This window comes from Agelaius phoeniceus, chromosome 2 (genome assembly GCF_051311805.1).
Source record: "Agelaius phoeniceus isolate bAgePho1 chromosome 2, bAgePho1.hap1, whole genome shotgun sequence".
Classification (NCBI taxonomy): Eukaryota; Metazoa; Chordata; class Aves; order Passeriformes; family Icteridae; genus Agelaius; species Agelaius phoeniceus.
Window position 1 is genome coordinate 102,907,006 of NC_135266.1, and position 17,747 is coordinate 102,924,752.

The 17,747-nt window shown below is 41.0% G+C and overlaps 1 protein-coding gene across 1 annotated transcript in view; it reads right to left on the minus strand.

Annotated features, from left to right (window-relative positions):
- Positions 1 to 2,408: 2,408 nt before the first annotated feature.
- The window catches only part of UVRAG (UV radiation resistance associated), an 88,305-nt gene continuing 72,966 nt past the window's right edge, over positions 2,409 to 17,747 (minus strand). Inside the window, exons 14-15 of the mRNA XM_054654458.2 lie at positions 15,505 to 15,596; positions 2,409 to 6,055 (exon numbers count right to left, since the gene is read on the minus strand). Coding sequence (XP_054510433.1) covers positions 5,356 to 6,055; positions 15,505 to 15,596 — 792 coding nt within the window. The 3' untranslated portion in view covers positions 2,409 to 5,355. The remainder of the gene's footprint in view (positions 6,056 to 15,504; positions 15,597 to 17,747) is intronic.

Consider the following 17,747-nt stretch of genomic DNA (forward strand, 5'->3'; position numbering starts at 1 on the left):
CGCCTGTAAGGAAAATGAGATTTTCTTCACAAAAAATACCTTACTTGCAGCATGTATAGATCTCAGATGAAAATAAATGCACTTGGCATTGGCAGTATTGGCAGCAATCAACTGGCTGGCTAGATAGTGCCTTCCTGAAAGGAGGAGTCCAAAAAGACTCATTAGTAGAACAGAGATAGTACTGCTGGGATTCAGATTTGGGTAGGGATAGGTAACCCAACTATCCATCCTGATGTCACCATTTTGCCTCCTTCTGTATGAAGCACAAAGAGAGAAACACCTCCCCGGGAGCAGGAGTTCCTCTGCCTGCCCTGTCCACAAGGGACAATCTCACACCCTCGTGCCTGGCAGAAGCACAGTGGCTGGGCTGGCAGGTTTTCTACCTGTACCAACTCTGCACCTTCAAGGTTTACAGATTTTCATGCAGCTTAACTGACTGAGCTACCTTATTGCTGTATTTCAAAATAAATGCACTTTGCATGAAATTTTGAGGCAGGCAAGAGTGTTCTATGTTTGTACATCTGTTTTATAGAAACATAGGTATGCTATGTCAGTCCAGGAGTTGCCAGTTGGTTCTCATCCATGGTTTCACCTAACACCTGAGACGAGACCATACAGCCTGATCTGCAAACTCCTTTTTAACAGAGACATAAGAAACACACTACGTGAGGCAGCTGGCCAGATGGACTCATGGAAGTCCACGCTCAGCTCACAGTTCAAGCACCGTCAGCAGAATATGCTCTGAGGGCTGGAGCAGCTCTGCCGTGAGAAAAAAACAAGAGGAAAACATGAGAAAAAAACAAGAGAAATAGCATTCTTCAGCCTGGAGAAGGCTCCAGGAAGACCTTAGAGCCCCTGCCAGTGCCTAAAGGAGCTCCAAAAAAGTTGGAGAGGATCTTTGAACAAGGGCCTGGAATGACAGGACCAGAGTGAATGGCTTTCCACTGACAGAGATTATTAGGTGGAATGTTGGGAAAAAAATCCTGTGAAGGTGGTGAAGGCCTGGCAGAGGTTGCCCAGGAAAGCTGGGGCTGCCCCATCCCTGGAAGTTATCAAGACCAGGATGGATGGGGCTCTGAGCAACCTGGTCTAGTGGGAGGTGTCCTGCCCATGGCAGGGGGTGGAACTGGATGATGCTGAGTGTCCCTTCTAAGCCTGCTCTGTGATTCTAATAAAGTAACCTAGTAAAGCAAGATTGAAGAGTCCTGCAGATTATCTGTTGAGCCAGTCAATGCAATACATTCAACACTAAATTGAGCAGCAGCAGATATGACATCTCACAGTTATTTAGGGCAAAAAAGCTTTCATACTATTTAATGAAAAATTGTAAATCAATGTTGCAATTTACCATATACAAAAAAAAAAGTGATATTAAAATAACAAGCAATTAAAATATTTGATTCATGAATGCTTTACCCCATGGAAAATACTTTTTCACCTGGCATTAAGAACAGCTTGCCTGCAGACTGAAGGTGCTCATGGCTGCCCAGAGATACCAGCTATGCCACATCATTTCAGAGCAGACAGAGCACATTAAAACATTTCCACCTGAAAAAGGTCAAAATCCAGACAGCAAGCAGACATACCTTCTCTGGCCATTTGAAAGGTGACAGCATAAGGCACAGAAAAATCCAAGGTTTCCCTAGATTAAGTCCACTCTTCCAGCAGCACCTCCATCTTATTCTTTCCACTCCTTATTCTTCACTTTCAGGCAACTATATTTCAGCAATGCTGTTCAACATTGTAAGATAGCTTAAAGTAAAATTTCTCTCCTGTATCTTCCCACTTCAGCTCCTGGGCTATACACATGATGCCCTGGAATTTTACTCTCTGCTGATAAGACAGACTGGGTAGGAGGAAAAGAAACTAACCCAAAAAAACTCCTATTGATGCCTGTAGAGTCCCTGTAGCTCTTCACATTTCACTGCTTCCCACCAGAGACTCATGAGTTGTGGACAGACTCCTGCCAGGACTCATGCAGCCAACTCCTGTTCAAGGCATTCTGGGCAGACAGATGTTCATTATTAGCTGGAATCACAGAAGGTGCTGGACGAGTAGCAGTGCTTCCCTGATGAAGGAACACTATATTTCCACTACCCATTAATGTGTACAAACCCACCTTAATCCCAGCCCCAATGTAGGCTGGAGCTATTTTTCCAGCTGCCTGCCATCTTTTGGGGAGAAGCATGAAAAAGAAGTGCAGTACCAGCTCTTCTGAGACAGGATTTGGAGCCATCAAGGCGGTCAGTTCTTCAGGCAAATCTTCTTGCCCAACCATTCACATTGGAAGCAATATTGATTTGATGAACAATAAGCCAAGGAGTTTTGGGGCTGGGAAGGCCACTGGGGTTTAAACCAGGCTCATAAAGAAAACAAACACAAAGGAGCCATTGAAGAAGACACACAAGTTGAGAGATACAAATCAATTTTATTTTATAAAGACAGATGAGCTTTCCTGCAATTGCCAACAGAGTTTAAATGTGTCATTTATTATGCAATATTCTGGTCTCGCTTATTTTAAATACCTGTTCAAGCAAGGATAAACCAATGCTGTTGTGATTGCTATAAAAATATAGTGGGATCTGATATTCCAAAACTAATATGCTCAAAAATCTTAAGGATTTCAAATGAAGGATTAGATTGAGATTGCAATGAAATGCTTTCTTAATTTGAAGACAGTTGTAGACTTTTAAGTGCCACAGCTGTGCAGGAACTGAAAGGCTCTTGAAAATTGAACGTACACTGTGATCCATTATGTCACCCTCAAACCTCCTGTTTGTTTCTCTTCCACTACACTATTTCCAAAGTAATTTACAGGGGGTGAAAAAAATAAACACCAAAAGGAGAAAGCTATGACGCAGCTGCAGTCTGTACAACCCCCTTCCTGACAGCCACAAGGCTCTATGGTCAATGCTCCATTAGCCCTGTGATGCTGTCCCACCTCACACCACCTGCTACATGGAAAGTGGTAGAAGTGGAAGAGAAACACAGGGATAATTTAAGGCTAACTAAAAATAATCCACAGAAAGCCCATCTGAGCAGCTTTGTGCAACAGATGCAAAAATCAACTGTAGTGTTTAGCACATTACCAATTACAAGGGTTAAACAGGAACAGCAACACAACATTGGGGAGGAGAACTAGACTTCATTTGGTTTGTGCAACCTGAGAAATAAACAACTAATGGCAAAAAATGTCCCACTGATGCTGTACAAACCTAATTTCACGTGTTGCTAAATTGCCATGTTCACCTACGAAACGCAGTGACTTCACAACTACTCTTTGGGTTGCTCTGAAAAGTCACCTTCACACACAAGCCAATGCTTTTCTGTTATACAGGAACACAAGTGTGTGCACAAACAGGCCTGTGCTGCCTTGAGTATGCCAGATCCCATCCCACATGGTGCAAAACTGACCTAAAGTTACTGAATTTCACCTGAAATTACACTGGTATCAGAAGATGGCACAGGGCCCAGGACAGGATATTTTATGCTCATCACCACAAAGCGCTGTTCTTTCAGGTGTTTATTTCTCCCTCGCTAGGCCAAAGGACAGCAAGAGCTTCCTACCCATTCCTTTCCAAAGATGATGGCAGTGCTTTGAGCTTCTGCAGCACTTCCTTTGGGGAAACTTTCATGAGATTTGAACAGAGAAGCTAATCTGGGGGAGAAGATACTCATGGATGTGTCCAACTTTGTACCTGAAATCATGTTCAGTGTCTCAAAATCAGGTCTCCAAGTGCTCCCATCTAGCACATCATCCTGGGACAGACCAAAGCCAGCAAATTGCTGCAGAGAGGCTCTATCCAACCACTCAACTGTGGACACAACCATTAAAAGCTAACTGAAGAAAGGTGAATATAGTTTAATGCAATCATTAAGGCGTTACCTGGAAAAATGCATATTCTAGAACAGTGCTATTATGTATATCGGTTCTCACAAACACATCTTGTTTTGACAACAGAAAGCTGAGATTATACATATCCATATTTTTTAAAAGTTAATTTCAGCTAGCCTTACAGTGAAGTTAGGAAAAGACTAGGTTGTGGGTTCAAAAGAAAACATAAACCAGGGAGAGAAAAAAAAGCCAGACAAGGTGAAGTATTTTTATTCTGCTATATACTTTTATATTTCAGAGCTCACAACGGAGCTCAGATTCTTGGGTATACAATATAGAAAGCAAGAGCAATGAAATCCAAACTGAAATACATACCAGGAATCACAAAGCAGGCTGCAAATTGCTTTCTCATTAGTGCAGCTGAACACGTGGCAGTGGTAACCAACCCAACAGCAAACTGCACCTCCAGCAAACCACTGGAAGTTTCTTCTCTCAAAGTATAGATGGTTAAAAAAATAAAAATTCAGATGAATAACATTAAGTGCCTCCTTTTTACAGAGGATGGAGCAATTCCACACATTCACCTAATTCCAAAGTGCTTCATTCCCAGTCTGGGTTTTTTGGAAGATGTCTGAAGTGACTCAGGGCGCACTGTCCCCACTGCACACCTCGGAGGGCAGCAGCTGAACCCCATGTTGGTACTGAGTTCATGAAGTCTCCACTAATGAGATCTGTGCCCAGCCTAAGTGGGGAATGGTCAGGCTGAGATTATTACACAGAACCTTAGAGGTGGTTTGCTCCTCAAGGTTTCCACTGGTAGGAAGAGCAAGTTTGGAGGAAAAGAGGAGTGGAAAAACACCCAAATGTCATTTCTGATTAACCAGGTGCAAGGAAAATGCAAAAAAATCACACAGGTGCTCATTCTCTGGCAAGTTCACACCGCCAAGTGAAGACTCCTCAGTGCAAACTAGAACTTCAAAGGCTACAGAGCACAGCCAAAATAAAGTTGTCCAATTGTAGCAAATTCATAGTATTTCTCTAATACTGACTACATTGCTCAAGCAAACACAGGAGTACATGGGAGAATGTAAAGACATCTTACCATAAAAATATATTAAATTAAAGGGTCTTTCTTCTGAAAAGATTAAAATAAATTTAACTCTAAATAATAATTAAGAACATAACAAACATTCATAGAAGGGGCTGATCAGCACTAGAAGTTGTTTTCAGAAAAGCCTTTATAAATGGATTCCAATGCCCTAGGAAAAAAAAAAAACCCACAAAACCTTCAACAGATTATAAATACCAGACAGAAAAGGACTTAAAGCAGAATGAAGTTACCTGGGCTGTGAATACACCATGATCCTGTGTTATTGTGCTCAAGTCCATTTGTCTAACACCATAGGAACAACTTTAAGCTTTTTTATTTTCATAATTAATATAAAGAATAAGTGCAATTTTATTTCTATTCCAGATCACTGATTTCACCTCAATGTCTGCCATCAAATCTCCGTGCGAGCTCACTTGTCCGAACTTTTCCGAGGTCTGCGGAAGCTGGACATGTTCTCATTCAGTGCACAGATCCTTCGAGAGAACTCCTCAAACTCCCCTAGGACTTGTTCATCACACTCAACCGCTACAGCATGTTCCACTGGGATGGAGGTAAAGTCTTCCAGCTGATCTCCTGTGCTGAACCCTGTTGCTTCCATACCCATGATCTCCTCTGCCTGCTCCACAGTGCAGCAAAGCACGGGGTTGAGTGGGGGCTGAAACTCACAGGGCTGCTTGTTGTTCATGGTGCCAGAGCACTCGCCAGGCAGAAACGCCCCATTTATTGCACTAGAATGTCCTAGGAAAGGTTCCTGCCTGTCTTGGGTATTGTTTAGTTTAGTTTCTCCATTTAAACTACTGCACAAGTCCTGGCCTTTTTTGGTATTTCTTTTGGAGGAGTCCATAGAGGTGTCCAAGGAAGAACATATGGGTCCAGGTTTTTTATCCAGCTCTCCCACACAGGCTGTGACAGCAACAGGCTGTGTTAAAGCAGAATTGTAACTAGGAGGAGGAGTTTTGTACTGTAGTCTCTCGCTTCCTGTGTTGGCTCGTTTTCGGAGTCCTTTATCTGGAGAAGGAAGCCCACTGGAAAAACCAATATCCAATCTGCCGAAGCTAGAGCTCTGTCTCTTTGGAACAGGAATTGCACTGGATGTATGGTGTCGATCGCTGTAAAAGAAGGAAAGAACAGATCACACCCATCAGGCACGCTCATGAGCAATACAGATGTTTAACCAAAGGCTGAAGCAATTGTTTTATCACAACTCCAGGCTCTGTTTGGCCAACAACTTCTATCCCAAAGTGCTAAAACCCCAAACATGCCATATGAACCACAGAAGACAGCCCAGGGAACAGCTGTAGTGAAAAACAGGTTCTGTAGGAACACTTACACAGCTCTATGGTTTGGCAAGCCAATGACCCAAGAAACCATCACATTATGCTAATTTGCACTGTTAACACCATTTTATAGGACTGAGCTGCACTTATGGAATATTACTGCTGACCATATATTTACGTATTTATGGCTTGTATTGGGTCATCATAAACTCTTCAAAAGTGAGTAATAACATCTGAATTCTCTATGAGCAAAGAATCCAACAGCAGACTTCCCTGACAGCTACACAAAGGAGAAAAACCACAACAACTTCACTATTTGCAGAGGGCTATTCTTGCCAGATCTTCTGCTTTTCTGTGCCAGTCATTCCAAAACTCTTTGGACAATTGCCAACCTCTATTTCTTAAGGAACATGAACCAATCAAGCATAATTTACAAGTCTAACTTACCGTAGTACAGTTCTACAAGCTACTTTCACTGTCTCAAGCTCTGTAATTTATAAAATTACATTTTATAAATAAATAAATAAATAAAATAAATCCACTTTATGTCATCTCAGGTGTGTTATGAGTACTTTCCTTCGTCAGCTCAATATTTATCCAACTATAATCACCACCCTGTATATAAATAGCATGCTATACATGAACATAAACAGCTGGTTCATTTTCCTTCCAAATATTTAAAAAAAATAGTAAAAAACCCAGCTATTATTGATCTACTGAATATACAACTCTAAGATTCAACCACTGTCAGGATATCCTTCACAAACTTCATTTAAAAGAAACTCCTGCTCAAGGCCTGAAATGTTTTGTCTGGCACGGGAAAATCTTGTGTCGTGGTTTACCAGATTGTTTGGGGTTTTTAGGTGGGGAGGGAGTCCATGGGCTGCGAGGGTGGTTCCCTGTGGGGATCTGGCACACCCAAACAGTTGGCTAGGTTTGAAGATTGACCCCCAGTTAAACCAGAAGAGCTGCATAGGCCTCTGTGAAAACATATTTAAGGACAGGTAAGCCCGTGAAAAGCTCTATTGCTTCTGGCCTTGGAACAGGTAATTGGGAGCTGGCCAGGCCAGGCTCTGCTGTGATGCAGGCCCCTTCCCAGGAAGCCTGCCAGACCCTGTCCCTTCCCAGCAGGACCAAGCCACTTCCTGCAAACCCCACTGGTCCTTTTTTCTGGCAGCACTGCTGGGCCATGCCCTCGGGGCCCATCCCAATGCCAGGAGCAACCATGTGGCTGGGACTAGTGCTGGGAACAGCCCAAGGCTGGCAGCAGCCACGTGGCTGGGACTGCCCGGCCGAAATCGGTGTGGCTGGGGCAGCACTGTGCTGCAGTGGCTATCTCAGCATGCCTTGCAATGAAGTTTGTTTGCTTGGCTGCTTTTAGCCAACCATGCTGCTGAGAGAAGGACAAAAGCAGCAGCAGCAGCTTTTCTTTTTTTTTTTTTTTTTTTTGATGCCTGTGATACATGTTATATAATAATTTGTGCTAAAGGAAATTAAAACCACAGCATCTTGTGTACCAAGCCAGTTTTGGGCAACAAGCAGTAATAGGCTACGTGATAAAGAATGGAGATTCAAACACCAGGAGGACACTGTCTACCAGGATGTATATTTCAAGGGATTTCTTTCCATCTGACAAGATCCCAGCAGGAGGCATTTGATAGGCATTGTTAGAAGTTCATCCCATAAAGTTTTCACCTGACAGGATTCCAGGAATTATCCACCGGTTCCGGGAAACAAGGTAGCAAGAAAGAAAAACTACGATAATATGCTAAAATATGCTAAAGAAGAGCCCCCTTCCAGAGCCCAAAAGACTGTATAAAACAGATCCCTTTGAAATGACATTTTGGATACCCACAGGGACTTTGGTGCAATAGAGGCCAAGTCCTAAGTCTCCCTGACCCTGATCGCCTGTCTCAGAGTCAATTTGCTTGTGGCTTTTTCCAAATTTATACTTTGATAATTTAATAAATTTCCTTAATTATTAAATTGGAGTATTCATTTATAACAGTGCCCCTCATGAAGAGAAGACACAGGATGGTGCCAGCAGCTAGCATGACTCACATGGTGTCGGCGAAGACCCCGTGACCAACAGAGAGGCACGGTGAGTGATGCCCCCAATGCAGAGCCTGGATGAGATCAACCTTCCAGCACTGCAGAACTCTATACAAAACTGTTTCAGTTGATAAAGATTGAGAACAAATGAACCTATGAAGACCAATTCTCTCCTGAATCAGGAAAAAGGAAAGGATGAAGACATGAGAGAAAACAACATGGGACACTGCAGTCAGTGAAGTCAAATCCTAGATGGGAGGAGACTGAGGAGATCCCTTAGTCTTGGGCTGAAATTCTCTTGTAAGGCTATGCTTAAGATATAACTGATACATCAGATTTAAATTTTTTCCCTGTAACTCTTGGAATGCGTTGGGGGGATGTAGCATTCTAGCCACAGCCATGAGCAGAAGCACTTGTGTTGAAGTAAGCAGATGTTGAAGTAGGTTGAACAGAAAGAAATGAGAGAGATGAGAAACTTTGCCCCAGGAATAGAAGAAGAAAACCTCTGTTTCCTAGAGATGGCTGAAGAGAGCTTTTGCTTTTATGCTATTACAGCTCATCCTTAGTACCCCATAAGTTGGCATGGCCCATGAAAGCTGTGGGAAAACTACAAGGCATGGGAGAGACTTTCACACTGCAAAAAGATTTTCCTTTCCCGGGTGGCTGATTCACTGTGACCCTAAAGCCAAAGAGAAATGTTTCTGGTGGAGAAGTCTCCATGGCATGGCAAGATAGACTCCTATCCCTAAGAGAACTGAAGAAGAGGTGGCACACTGACTGAAAGTCCCAGGTTTTGTCTCTTTACATTGTCAGTGGGAGAGAAAAGAAGGTGTGGGGATAGGAGAAGTGTTGTGAAGGTTTATTCTAGTTACTTTTTTTTTTTTTTTTTTTTAGATTCCATGGTTGACATGACATGCACTGAAATGCATGTCATGAAACTTAAGGCTTCAAAACCAGGTTTTAAACTGCTGGAGAAATATGGGAACAGAATTCACAATTCTGTCCATTGCTACCAATAAATATGAATAGGATGGGTTGAGCTTCAGTCAGGAATAAATACAAGGATAACATCCCAAATCTGAGAATGGAGGAATGAAGTCAATAGTATGGTTTATCTGCTTATCAAATATTATCTAAGGCATCTAGATAGAAGTAAATATGTATAAAGGGTTTTGGAGATCAGTCATTCAAGAGTTCCACAGTCACTGGAGAAGAAAAATGAGAGAAGGGTGGTAATCCCCTATTTGAGAGCCAGTTATGATCACTGGGAAAGTCATCTTCCCTGGATGCCTTTTCTTGATCACAGGGGCAACCTAGGCAACAAGCTCAGGCTGAGTGACAAGTGTCTACAAGGCAGACATAAGAAGATAAATAGCTCTCTTTTAAGTAGAAAAATGGTCATATCTTGCAGGCAAGTAAAACAAATCCATAAGGACTCTGGGTACAGTGGATTAAATGTTTTTTCCTGTGCCATCACCTCCCTCCAGGTGAGCATGGGAAGTCATGTTGAAGTTGTAGTTCAAAAGTAATGTTTAGACAGAGGCACAGGGCTCAAAAATACATGGTTGCTATTAATACCTATGAAAACAAGCAGCTGATGGAGGGTGTCTATTCCATTTGTGTTTTCCTTGAGGCTGTACTGTTACTAGGATTCTCAGCATTCATATCAAGGTAAAGTCCAGAGAAAGAATCCCAGAAGGGTCTGGTTTGAAACCGACTTTCAAGACCATCTAGTTGCAATCCCCCTGCCATGGGCAGGGACACCTTCCACTAGACCAGGTTGCTCCAAGCCCCATCCAATGCAGCATTGAACACAGGCTCCCCACCTTCACAGGGAAGAATTGCTTCCTAATTTCTGAACTAAACCCACCCTCCATCAGTTTAAAGACATTGTCCCTTGACCTTTGAGCTTCACAGCTCATGAAATTAATAAAAATATATAAAGTATATAAAAAAAGAGAGTAATCTTAGAAAACTATCATCCAGTTACTCACACACTTTAGAGACTGTGAGGTATTGTCCCCAGTGAGAAGGTTTGGCTTTCAGGAGCACAGCCCTTTACTCTAAGGCACAGCCTTGAGCTGAATTGCTCAGGTTGGGGTGATTCAGCTTCCAGCAACAATCCCTTGGTTGGTCTCCTGAGACACCAGACAGGTGTGGACATCTGTCCAAAAAGAATGGCCTGTGACTTGTGGAGTATAAGAACTGATTTGATTAACTGTCATTAGGGCCTGATGACTTTTAGTCTAGTGGATGACACTAGAACTGGTTACGCATATGGGAATGTACAGTTCCTGTCAGAAAGCAGGATTTCTAAATTATAAAAAAAAAAGCATTGAGTAGCCTCAGGTCACCAATTTCAATGTCTCAACTGTATCCAAATCTCAAAAGCCAATTCTAACAGTCTGACTTCAGCTCTAAGTTCTTCTGGCAGCAAAATGACAAAGTAGCTATTTTCTCCCAAAATACTAATTTTCGCTAGTTCCAAGTAGTCACTTTGAGCATTCTTAGCCTTAAAGTGGAAGACACAGACTCCCCACAGTAAACAGGTGAGATAAAGTGACTGAAGTAAGACACAAACATTTCTGAAATTATTTTCTTAGTGAACACATTCTGGTTGCAGTTTTGATAAAACGTTTCTTCGGTCAGAGTCACCTGTGATTATTCAATCTATCTGCAAGTGGCTCAGAGAAACTGTAAAGCAATATGAGGGACAAAATACAATTTACAGGCTCAAATATGTATCTTTTCCTCCACACAAAATGTTTCCTGTGAGGAACATTACTGGATCACAGCTGGACAAAATACTAAATTTTGATTGCCTGGCCAAAAGCCAAAATCCACAGCTACAGCTCTTTGCTATGAGAATGCTTTAAAAAAACCACAAAACCCTAAACATCATTTGATCTTTTTGTGTTGTAAACTATGACCTCATGGCAGTAAGAATACTAAATGAAGGTGGTTTAGTTGGTTTATAGCTATCTGAAATGCTTGAGGCTCCATGAGCAGTTCAGAGCCAATATCATGTCAACTGTGCTAAAAAGCAGTGATAGTTTCTCACCTTCTTAGAGATTACTGGTAAAATAATGTACAATAGCAATAGGAGGGCTGCCAATATGAAGTTAAGATGAAACTGCATCTTTTGGCAGCTAAAATGAAAATTTTAAAAAATGAAATCTCCATAAATCAAGCCACTGGAGTTTTTATAACTAAGAAGTTTTGGGCTCCTCTTGATTCTATCAGTATATTAATCAAGACATAGCCTCAAAACACAAATTTAAGCCTTGGCACTCAAGTATTTTTGAGGAAAGCCTTTAAAAGCTTTCAAAAGGGCATCTCCCAGCCTACTGACAAGCCATTCAAAAGGAGTATCATATATTTACCAGCATTAGATAAGTCTACTGTCTATTCACTAAGAAAAAATCTTCTTGCTGGACTGCTCAGATTTGCAGCATGTCCTTTACTTTCTGTTAATCACAAATACTATCCCTCATAAGTTACAGTGTGAAAAAAGAAAAAAGCTGAAGAATAGGAGAGAAAATGAGTCAGAGTCTCTTGATTTAATGATTTAATGCAACCATAATCTAAAGAGCCTAATCTTGGGAAAGGTAAATCTAAACATACAAAAAGAAATAAAACTATTTTAATTAAAAATGTTAAAAATGGACTGGCTACATGAAAGTGGGGATTTGAAGGGGGCTTATGAAAGGAGAGCAACTTTTTAAAAGAGGGAGAGAGAAACAGAACAAGGGGGAATGGTTTTAAACTAAAAGAGGGGAGATTGAGATCAGAGATTAGGAAGAAATTCTTGGCTGTGAGGATGGTGATGGCACAGGTTGCCCAGAGAAGCTGTGGCTGCCCCATCCCTGGAAGTGTTCAAGGCCAGGTTGGACAGGGCTTGGAGCAACCTGGTCTAGTGGAAGGTGTCCTGCCCTTGGTCAGGGAGTGGAACAACATGCCTTTAAGGTCCCTTCCAATCCAAACCTTTCTATGATTCAGTCTCAAATGCTGAAATAAACTGCCTGCTCACAAGAAAAAGTATTTAAGACAAAATCTGCATAGGGCTTTTGCATCCACAAAAGCTAACCTAAAAAACTGAGCTACTTTTCTGGAAGCCAATGAAACTCCAAGACTAAAAAAGTAGAAACAGAGAGAGGTATTCCCAAAAGGAAACAAAAGATTTGGGGGACAAAAGTTAACACAGCAGAATATTGGTACCAGGAGAGGTATGAAGGTGGAAGCAGAGATTGCAGATCTGCAAGCTTGCTGCAATAAATCACACAAGCTGGGATGTGAAAAACATTTATTAATCATTTAAGTGTAATGCCTGAGAAACCAAGACAACACAAATCTCACCAGGCTCAGGGAACCAGCCACTAAACCTTGATGGACAAACACTGGACTCTGCAGACCTTCCAAAGGGCCAAAGGCTAGACCACAGCTCCAGGCAAAACAGGAGAACTCACAGAAGATTGAAGCAGACACTTTACAGCCAGATTTGCTCTAATGAATAAATGAAACAAGTGAGCTCTTCTACAAAAGCCATGGAGGATTTTTTTGCGTTTGCTTTTAATCTAAAATGGTAATGATTATGGTGGTGACAGAACTTAAATTCAGAAAAACCCAGCTACAGTGCTCAGAAAGGAAACTGAAGACCAGCAAGAGAACCAAACAAATCAGGCAGTGCAAGTGAGTATGTGGATAAGAAAACCTCTTGTCTCCCTGCTCTTATCCTGCAAACAAAAAATAACCTGGAAATATTTTACTGACTACAGTTTGTGTCAGAGGGTATCACATGACTCACAGTAACCTAAAAACAAAAATTCCTTCAAATATTCATTTTATCAGCTAGTGGATTGTCTGCTTGTTTCAATGTTAGTAATCAGGTATTATCCACAGGACAGTGGACATCTGTATTCTGTCCAATTATGAAAGTCTATCCAGTTTTCCCCTCAAAACAGACTCCCTGTAAAGCCTCATTTCCATTTATATTTTTAGGAAGTACTAAGAAGCATTGATTGGGATCATTAGTTTAAAAAAAAATATAAGTTAAAATGAACAACTATTCATACAACTTCTGGACATGAGAAGGAAATGAGGCATAGACATCCATGAGGAGAAAGGAATGGGATACTCCAGAAGAACTATGCTTAATATTCCTATATGGAAATATTATCCAGCCAAAAAAATAAAAGTGCTTTGTTTTGTTAATGATTGTGCATCACCTATAGAAAACAACAACAGGATTGTATGGTGGCAAAATCTCCAAAGCATAACTAAAGTTTGCAGATCAGTTCCTCAGAGACAGCACATGCCAAAATGGAAGAACAGGTATCCACACTGAAAATAATTCCTATTTCATATGTTCCAGTGTCAACCCACTTCTGCTTATTCCAGACTGTAGTAGACAACCATGACCTGCACCCCTCCCACTCTACTGATGAGCAGAGAGAAATGCTACAGACATCACAGTCTGGCCCTTCATTTTCAGATTTTCTGAGGGGACCACACATCATCTGAGGATTTTTACACTACTGTGATGGATACCACATGAAAACTCACTGTGGTATTTTCCTAATGAAGAAGGCTTTTCTTTATGCATCTTGCTAGAGAAAAAACATAAGCAGGGAGAATCTTTTCAGCTGTTTCTGAAATTACTTACAGAATAAAGCTGCACAAGGGGCTGAGCTTCCTTTTCTCAGGACCCATTTACTTCCTCTCTTGGCTGAACTGAATTTCCATCAGGCAACACTTTTTACAGTATTGCTGAAAGAGGAAACTTTTCCTACTCCTATATTTGTTCTCCTTAGCCAAGGCTCCAAACAGCAACCTGGAGGTGGGGGTGTTCAGGCTGGGAGAAGAGAAGGCTCCAGATAACTTAAAGCCCCTGACAATGCCTGAAGAGGCTCCAAGTGAGCTGGAGATGGACTTTGGACAAGAGCCTAGAACGACAGGACAAGAGGGAATGGCTTTCCACTGCCAGAGGCAAGGGTTAGGTGGAATATTGGGAAAAAATTCTTCTCTGTGAGGATGGCAAGGCCCTGGCACAGGTTGCCAGAGAAGCTGGGGCTGCCCCATCCCTAGATATGTTCAAGGCTAGGCTGGATGGAGCTTGGAGCAACTTGATCTACTGGGAGGTGTCCCTGCCCATGGCAAGGCATGGGCACTGGATGATCTTTAAGGTGTTTCCAGCCCAAACCATTCTATGATTCCTGTGACCTGTTACAGTAGGATTCACACAAGTACTTTTCAACATCAAAATCAATTTTAAAAAGAGGAGAATGTAGGGAGATGAAACTGCTTTGCTCATGAGAGTTAAGAAGGCAGGAAAACAAAACCATTCTATGATTCTGTGATTAGATGAAAATGCAGGACAAAATAACTGCTTAAAGCAAGAGACTGCACGAGTGCATGCAATTCAGAGAGCATAAATTAAAACCATGTGATTACAAACCATCACTTGTTGAAATCCACTGGGTAGTAAACTGTTCTTCACATTTAGTGAAGTTCACCTCTGTTGAAGGAGAACTGGTTAAGCCTCCTGCTCAAACAACTGCTGCAAGATAAACCTAAACTAACTTTAGCCTTAAAACACAGAAACCTGTCTGATTTGATTTTCTGCAGACAATCAAGAAGAAGATGAGTCTGAATCCTCCAGAGTGAATCAGAACAGAAGTACACGGGATTCCCATGGAAGATACTATAACCTTCAGTTATTTATTAATGTAGCTCCTCATTTAGCAACAACAGTGTACATGCAACAGCTATTTTCATTAGCAGCAATTATACTACAGAGAGGTTGTGTTGCTTATCTTTTAGATTCCTGTGCAGCTCACTTGAATTACACAGTCAGGGACTGCCCAGGCTACGACTTGTTCTGCTTGAGCAGTTTGGTACAGAAGGTGCACCTGCTACCAAACATTAAATACAGTCTTATGACAACAGTTAATTCACCTCCCTCTAGTGAAGAACATTGTTTTTTCAAACAGGATTCCCTTGCAACATCAATTTCTGAGAAGGGTTGTGGGCCCATCATATGGAAGAGCTTCTAAGAGCATAAGAAAACAGTAGAATGTTGTGGACAGTTAGAGAGTCTGTATTTCGGGAAGGTCATAATCTCACCAAGCATTCTCAGCTTGTGAAGAGGAGCTGCTTGTTTGAGACAAATCCTTACCTTCAATTTTTTTGTAGTACCCACCTCTTTCTTATACATTACAAAAAATACTTACCACCTAACCATCAGTCCAAGCTCCATGAAGTTTTTCAGGTTAGGAAGAGTTTGCCTTAGATCTGGAGTACTCAGCCCATGCTGGTATCTAAGCTAAAAACCAGAAAAAAAATCCTAAAATTAGCACAGCTTTCCAAATCCCAAAGAATACAACATCATGGTCAGTTAAGTCACTAGGTTTTTAGAAAGTTTAGGATGATTATCCAGCAGTTCCAAGATATATATTCCCCTTAAGAAAATGGTCTATTTACTACTTGTATTAGGAAACCCACCCAAGAACAGGGAATAATCAGTCACCCTGACTCTTAAACCTCCTTACACTTTCTCCATTTACTATCCGCAACAGGAGAGCAGGTTCACAGCTTAATGAAAACAGCCATTATGGGAAGACACCAAATTCTGTCACAATGTTCTGTATTCATGAATTCCAAATATTTTTTGTGTGTACTTGTCAGTCTGCATGTATCAGTGTAAACTGGAATCAGTAATGGAATTATTATAGAAACATCAGTGAGTAAAAATACATATTGTCACGCAACTGATCAATATCTGTGATCCTTACACAGTTTATATCAGCATTTAAACACCTGTTATCAGTATCATAATTAAATCCAGCACCCAAATCAGATGCTACTTAGTGAAGGGAAAGGCTTTAAACACTGACATACTTTAACCTGAATATTGACTCCTACAAGGTGTTCTTACGTCGTCCATGTGACATAACTGTCACTGGTGAGAATTATGAACTCCATGTTTAACAAGTCACCAAACTAAAAATACCTCTGAAGAAAACAGCACATGGAAGGGAAAAAGTCTGTCTTTCAAGTTTGAATCTCAAAACTTCAGGGAAATTTTGCAGAGAAATGATCCCTTGTGTGGTTAAAATATGAAAAAAGACCCCAACACCCTACATTACAGTATCTCTAAGGCTGCTGGAATGATGCACTACCAATTGAATACGCAGTTCTCAGCATACATTAACACGCTTTAGAAGTCTCTGCTGGACTCCCAACACAGGCACACACAGCAACTGCACAAATTTAGTGCTGATAGAGCTACTTGCTGAAACATGGAACAGTCTCACTCAAAGTTAAATTTCTTTTTTTTAGAATCACACACCTGTTTCCACAATTCCTGACAGCAAGATGCAGGAAAGTATCATAAGTTTCAAAAATTTTTGACTTCTCCCAAACAATCAGTTTTACAGAGAAAAAGACTCCTGAAATTGGGAATCATTTTTGTGCTTGTCTGAGTTTCAGAAAGAATAATTACTTTGGAAGAAAATCACCCTCAGTACTGCATTGTACAACAGCTGGCCATTTATTACAGTTTATTATTTCCATATGGACAAAGCCAAATCATATGGTGGGCTTGGGTTCATATTTTCTGCTACAATGACAGAACCTGGATTAAGACAACCATACAATATAAATTACAAAACCATCACCACATTCTCCTGATGGGATTATAGTGGAATTTGTTAACTGGAGAATTAGCCTGGAGCAAAAGAAATAAAGAAGAAAAAACCCACCAACTCAAAAACTTTACATTTGTTTCTCTCCCAACAATGAAAAGTTCATGGAATACCCCTTTTTATAGTCATTCTTACATTTTAAGGTTTCAGAGCATGAAAATAAGATGGATTAAGGGATCTGTCCAACAGCCAAGATCAGAAGAATTCATGGGAGACCCCAGTATCCAAACACAAGCAAAACCACTGCTTCTACTAAAAGACATTTTCGTATTTCCAATAGTAGAGATGCATATTAAGTAAAGTTAGGATGCAAGTTCCATGAAACCCCTAGAAAAAGTTATTATTTCACTTCATAAACTGCATACTATTTAGCTTTGTAATTGATTAAAAGCAAAGCAATACTGCCTTGTGTTTGCATCAATACAAGCTGCTGCTGATGTATTTACAAACCCAGAAATCACTGAAAAACTTATCTGCCTTCTAGGAAGAGAAAACAACATTCAAAAATCAGCTGATGAATTGGATTTTAGTCTGGATTCAAAATTATCACTCCATGAATGCAGCAAAGGTTAACTCCTGCTTCGCTTAATTCTGCAGTGGTCTCACATATCCTGACAAAGAAATCTGTGCTTTGCTGCATGATGCAGGCCACTACAGGTACAACATAAAACAAATGCAAACAAAGAGGTGGAGGGAGCTGAAAAACAACTTCTTTTACTTAAAAGATCAGAATTCCTCTTCCTCCTCTCCTTAACCACTGACAATGTAAA